General features: G+C 36.3%; 1 protein-coding gene across 1 annotated transcript; it reads left to right on the top strand.

Moving 5' to 3' along the window:
• Positions 1 to 589: 589 nt before the first annotated feature.
• On the top strand, positions 590 to 4,246 carry LOC128219097 (uncharacterized). The gene is made up of 4 exons (XM_052926918.1): positions 590 to 1,203; positions 1,978 to 2,020; positions 2,365 to 2,430; positions 2,908 to 4,246. The coding sequence occupies exons 1-4, from the start codon at positions 715 to 717 to the stop codon at positions 3,303 to 3,305; spliced, it is 996 nt and encodes a 331-aa protein (XP_052782878.1). The 5' UTR covers positions 590 to 714; the 3' UTR covers positions 3,306 to 4,246.
• Positions 4,247 to 7,153: the final 2,907 nt, after the last annotated feature.

The following is a 7,153-nucleotide window of genomic DNA, read 5'->3' as shown; positions in this document are numbered from 1 at the left end:
TTATATTTTATTTGATAATTTCATTTAACGGACATATTTCGAAAATTGGAGAATGTGGTACCGTGTAAGAACACTTCTATTGTAGGCTGGTTACTATGTCGTTTCAATATTGTGCAAACTGTGGTGCCAGGAGCTTTTCTCCCGGATCAGACTTGTGCATATTTTGAGATCTCATTGCATAGCAAGTACATTTCGGTGCTTACACACCCCGTAAGAACATTCTCACGCATGAAACATAACTGTTATGTATAGTACCTATGCCGGAACACAACAAAACTAATAAGCACTTCTTAAAAAAGGAAAAATGCACATATTTATAAAAGTGGTGGCGCCTTCGGCTCGCTTGCAATATATTCCGTATTTTTAAAAATATGAAAGATAACTAATAATAATAATGCGAACGGCATGCATTTGTTTAGTTATACTATATACTATATTTTTATAAATATATATAGTTAGTGTCATATATTAGAAAAATAAATTCCGCCGTTGTATATATATATAACCTCACTGGGCGTGTGTACACTCATTTCGATTGGATTCCCCGATGGGATTCCGAAGTGGTTATTATAATTCAGCTAACTGGAATATATATTGTGAACCAGCCCACTATCTATCTGTGGGGATATATTTGTTGACAAAACGTTGAATGAAATAGACGGTGTGAAAAATTGAAAGAAGACACAGAAGTAAAGAGATTGACAAAAAAAGAAAATGGATGAATTAGGGGTACATGAAACAGGTAAATGCTTGTTTGACCGGCCTCGTGCGTCGACTTGCGATTACTTCAGAGAAAACAGTGTGAACGAAGTTAGGGAAAAGGTGGAGCAAAAAAACTTGCTTGCGAATAGCACAAATCCTATTGTGGACCCTAAGCTCAAAGAATTGAATCAAAATCAAGCGTCAGTGTGCGAAGATCAAAATGACAATGAAGATGGTGATTTGATGTTTAAACAACTTAGGGTTGTCCTGAATAAAGATAGAATTGTTAAAATAAACATGGAAATTGAAGGGTACACTTTAGCTACCGTAGATTCCTCGAGACAAACGGTCGCCGGGAGCCGTGAGGAATGGACATGTAGACGTGCGTGTTTGGTTATAGCAGTGAGCGCCGTTATAGGATGTCTCCTGTCATGGACCGTTCTTATACCAGTTTTCTACACGAGCAGATCGTCTTCTTCCGATCCTATCTTAAATTCGTCGGTATGTTATGCGTATTAATTGTAATTTATGTTTATCAATGAAAGAACTAACAGCTGCTCTGGCGCATGAAACCAGTCTAAGGTTATAGCGTTCCGTTTTGAATACACACACCCATGCCTTAAATATATAATGCACCATTCAATTGTAACCGTGCCCCCCCCCCCCCCCCAGGTCCGGGGGTATACCGGAGATAGCCGGGTAAATGGGTCGTGTTTTTACTTTCCATGTGGCCCCACAGTGCCGGGTGACTGCGGTGGTTTTATCATCGCGCAAAATTTAGCGGTAAATTATCCTTATCTAGAGTCCCTGGTGTGCAGGGGCATTTGGCGGGGATTTTACCATCAGTTCGTCCCCGCAGGGCGAGGATTTTACCCGGGGTTGGCTGGACCTAAAGTCAAAGTCCCCGCTATTCCCCGGACCTGGGGCGGGGGGCGTGGTAACAATTGACTGGTGCATAAATAAACTCAAATATATTGGCTAAAAATAACCTTATATGACTCGTCGAATGAGTTCAAGTATAAATAGACTCAAAACCACCCCTAGACTGGCTCCATTCCGTAAATGGGAAAAACTGCGGACATTATCAAAGAAACATTATTTTAAAATAAAGTGAATTTTTTTTTTTTTTCTGTTGTTTTTATTTATCAATATAATTGAATACAACAGAGGATAGTGCATGTATCTATGGACTAATTTGATATAATGTCCCCGGTTTCACGATTGACATCATACTGAGTTTGGGATTCCGACGCCTACTTTCGTTTCTATTTATAGGTCAATGAAATGACAGCTTTGCAGAAGCCCTGGTATGAACCATGTAAGTCAATATATTACTTTTAAATGAAATTAATAAAATAAGTAAAAAACATTGGTTTGATCTGAGTAGTTAAATAAAATCATTATTGATAATGATCTAAATATTTTAATATATGAAAGACTACAGAAACAAGCACAGTAGTCTAAATTTTAAACATAAACCCCGTTTAAAACAACTTAGACACGTACTGTATGTATTAATCATAACCGCGGCGGGGTATTCGCGTTTCAAGTTACGATCGAATACAAAAATCCACAACTTTCAGGTATGACATGCCCCATAATTATATAAATAGAAAACACCCCACCAGGTTTGCAATAAAAACCTTGAATTTCAATTTCTAGATACGGACAATGCAGATCATAGCAAACCAATCGGAAGATTTGTCCTCGATCAGCAGACATTGATGGGTATGCACATGTCAGAGCTATTATATCGATAAAAATAGATTGTAAAATAGTCATAATATTTATACTACTATACTGACCTACATAGCTTACGTTAGAATTTAACTTCTTTGCTACGGACGGAACCATATCGGAGTTCACATTGTTTACTCAAAGCGTGTGTTAAACCTGCAAGCTCCAATTTCTTGAATCATAATAAGTTATTTCTAAAAGAATGAAGCTAAGACTTTCTTCAACTGTTATAGGAAATTAATTTTAAAAAGGACAATATAAATGTGTTTTTTATTAATTAATTAATATTAATTAAAGTGACACCCTTATTCAAAATCAATACATACAAATGTTTAAATCGTCAATTTTGACTGGTGAACCTTTATTTGGGAGTAAGAGTGTTTCTTCAAGAATTTTCGCTAAACAAAGTTTACAAGCTAATATGGTTTTTAAAAACCATTATCTAATACGATTTTTCTCTGTTTTAAGACAGTGGTTTCCTACGATGGAAGGGATCGGAGCAGACAGTAGGCTCCCGCGTGCTGCCGAGCCCGAACGAATCCTGTGTGGTAGCGCCGGAAGCCGGACTCTACAGGGTATACTCACAGATCACTTTCGCATTTGACGGGCGGACACACCGGTCCGAGGTTGCGCACAGCGTCCTAGTGCGAACGGGTGATGACGAGTACATGGTGCAGAAAAAGTTAATCAGCGTTCCTTTCAGAGACCCCAAACTTTCGAAGCGCCATCAGACAATGGACCCCAGTAACCTCATAACGTCCGCGAAAGTCGCCACCGACGACCGCATTTGCATATTGGTCAGCCCGGTGGGTCTTGTGTACAAGTCACAGGTAGACAACGTACTTATGGTAGTGAAAGAAGGTTGAAAAGAGGTTTTCGTTGGTACCGAGCCTTTTAGCACAGGAAAAGAACTGGTTGTGTTGCTACGTGACGCCTTCGCATGGAAGGTGGACAAAAGGCGGCGGAAGTTCCGCACTATGTTACTGCTATGTTCAGTCACGTTTTGAAACAGTGTTCAATATTTCACGGGTCCATCTCAGCACAATTTGATGACACCGTTAGTGTATTCTTTTAAAGTAAAATAAACTACGAGTTTGGTGTTAATGTAGGCTGAGCAATCGCAAGTGAAAAACACACATTATACACACGCTTATTTATATACATTTAAAACGAAACACCTTTCCTGGGTAAATACTCGATCCTCAACTTTTTGGAGCATTTACTTTATACAAATATTGCTCCCTTTATTTATTGGGATTCACTATATTGCATTTATCGGTATCTATTCTAAGCAGATCTACCTCATGTTTTTATATTTGATTTTTTGTAAAATTTACTTTTTATTTTTTGTATAAATCTGTTTTATTTCTATACCTTGATCATTATAGTTGTACAGTAATTTATATACCGTCTCCGTGGCCTAGTGGATAAGCGTCCGCCTACGGAGCGGGAGGTCGTGGGTTCGATCCCTGGCCGCGTCATACCAAAAGACGTTAAAAGTTGGTACAAGTAGCTCCCTTGCCTGGCGCTTGGCATTTAAAGGGTAGTGCTTGGAAAAGTGGTGTACTCAGTACTGGTTTAACCCAGGAAAGTTGTACCCCGTGTATCGGTGCTTTACACCGAGCACGTAAAAGAACCAAGGGGTCTCTTCGAAAAAGAGCTAGGGTCTCGCACCCGGACTTCCTTGTATCCCACCACTGTCTCTTCAGCGTGCTGTCCCTTCAGCAAAAAACAAAGGACCCCGTTGGAAATAAGTGCTTGCACTTTCACGGGTTATCCTTGATCGCAAGGTCTAAAAGAAATACAATACATACTCGATAACTGTTCTTGTTATTTTTTTGTCTTTTTTAAGAAAACTTTCCTTATTACATACATGAATATATAAAAAAAACATGTTAGCTTTATTTTTTACGGCATTGTAAGAAATCTTCGTTTTAAATAAGGCCATGACATTGTAAGAAATGTTTGTATTAACAAAGGCCGTGACATTGTAAGAAATCTTTGTTTTAACAAAGGCCATGAGAAATGTTTGTTTTAACAAAGGCCATGACATTGTAAGAAATGATTGTATTAACAAAGGCCATGACATTGTAAGAAATGTTTGTAATAACAAAGGCCATGACATTGTAAGAAATGTTTGTAATAACAAAGGCCATGACATTGTCAGAAATGATTGTTTTAACAAAGGCCATGACATTGTGAGAAATCTTTGTATTAACAAAGGCCATGACATTGTAAGAAATGTTTGTAATAACAAAGGCCATGACATTGTGAGAAATCTTTGTATTAACATAGGCCATGACATTGTGAGAAATGTTTGTATTAACAAAGGCCATGACATTGTAAGAAATGTTTGTTTTAACAAAGGCCATGACATTGTAAGAAATGTTTGTATTAACAAAGGCCATGACATTGTAAGAAATCTTTGTAATAACAAAGGCCATGACATTGTGAGAAATCTTTGTATTAACAAAGGCCATGACATTGTAAGAAATCTTTGTATTAACAAAGGCCATGACATTGTAAGAAATGTTTGTATTAACAAAGGCCATGACATTGTAAGAAATGTTTGTATTAACAAAGGCAATGACATTGTGAGAAATGTTTGTATTAACAAAGGCCATGACATTGTAAGAAATCTTTGTTTTAACAAAGGCCATGACATTGTAAGAAATGTTTGTATTAACAAAGGCCATGACATTGTGAGAAATCTTTGTATTAACAAAGGCCATGACATTGTAAGAAATGTTTGTATTAACAAAGGCCATGACATTGTAAGAAATCTTTGTTTTAATATAGGCCATGACATTGTAAGAAATGTTTGTATTAACAAAGGCCATGACATTGTAAAAAAATGTTTTACCCTTTCATAAACTATGTGTTCATTGCTTCAGTGGTGCTTATTTATAATATACAACTGTTTTTGGATAAATAAATTATTATTCATCACGGTTTCCTTTGTTGGATTGACAAGAACAATGATTTTGCTTAAAGGCTGTTGAAGTTAAATGGTTATTCATGTTTGTTTTCTTTTTTATATTTATATTATTTATTTTATGTATCTATGTGTATATATGTGTACAAACGTTCACGCATTCAGATATAAGCAATAAAACACGGCCCTTGTTCTATGCTTTCTTGCAATGTTCCAAGTTTATTGCTGTCATTGCAAACACAGTTAAAATCAAAGAAATACAGCGGGTTTCATACATAAAATACAGTTAAAGGTTTTTTTATCAAAAGGGCATCTATTTTTCAATTAACATTGATGGACCCAGTGGCGGCTCCAGGAATTGACGTTAGAGCAGGCGTAACTTAGAGGCGCATAAACTGTAAGGGGTAATTGAATCAAGAAAATTTTAACAATTTGTAGTCGAAAATAATGGGCGTATTTTATTATGTTCTATCTCCTACATTGACATAAAAAAGTAAACTTGGATGATTTTAGAGGGGGCGCACGCCGAGTGCGCCCCCTCTAAACCCGCTAGTTGGGGCATTATATTCACCATTGTAACTTATTATTTTCAAGCTGCTTCCTTGGCCCTATTTTATAAAGTCATAGCAATCGAAACTCTTCGGTCATTTTTTATCGAAAACAACCTCGGAGGTATATGGACGCTTTACAATGTCAGTTTGTTTTCCATTTAACTACGCTGCAAGTAGATCGCGTAGTAATTTCAATTTAGCAGTTAAACGGAATGAATCATGTGACTATTAATTATTTATGCAATAAAACACTTCAATGGCAATTAATCAACCCATAATCATACAAAATACACAGTAAAACACTGAAATTGATTAAACTATTATTTAGCATTTTACAAACTTTTTCGGCACACATCCAAGGAAAATGGCCGAAGTGTTCCGAATGAAGTCATAAATGGAACTGACTCTTTAATAGCTAGTTCTTTGACAGCTATCATTATGTATGTACAACTTTGATCACATACAATTTTGGTGTTATTCATATATAGTTGCTAGCTGGTCACTACCACGGAGCGAAAATACGTTATACATAAAGCACCCAAAACCCTTTTCAAATGTTCAGAATTCTCATAAATGTATGTGTGAATCGGGTAACAAAATGAAGTATCAGGTCTGTTAAATCAAACCGTTTTTGAAACAGTAAACCTAAAACATGTTTGCTTTGATGTTCGGTGCGATTGTTAAAGAAACAATGAAGAACAGTTTCATGATTTTATCAAGCTTACAGGTAGATTTCAAATAAAGCTGAATCAAAGAAAATCTTGGGGCATTATCACGCAAATATGCAATTTCGATAGTGGTTGTGGTTTTAAGACAAATATTTCTCCAGAGTTTTTATCTGTCCCAAAAGAATAAGATGCCGGTGTCAGGCTACGCATTCGTGTCCAAGATGCGTTAAATTGCATTTTTGTTGTAAATATGTTATCCCTCTCTAATAAACTGCCTTAAACTGTTGCATATTAGTACCTGTAAACGATTTGAGGACGAATGTTATGAACTTATTAGCAAATACTTTTCATCAAATGATAAATGATATGTTGCCATATTGAAAACCTAATATTACTGAACATAATATATTGAAAACTGGAATCTTCTTATATGTGAGAGGTTCATACACTTTATCATGTTATGGGTACATATAACAGATAATTGCAAGATTTCATTTGTGGCATCGTAGAGTATTAGCTACTTGGTTTGTCTTCTTCTTCTTCTTCTTCTTCTTCTTCTT

Source organism: Mya arenaria, chromosome 15, assembly GCF_026914265.1.
Source record: "Mya arenaria isolate MELC-2E11 chromosome 15, ASM2691426v1".
Lineage (NCBI taxonomy): Eukaryota > Metazoa > Mollusca > Bivalvia > Myida > Myidae > Mya > Mya arenaria.
Note: the sequence above shows the minus strand (reverse complement) of the source record. Positions and strands in the feature narration are given on the sequence as shown.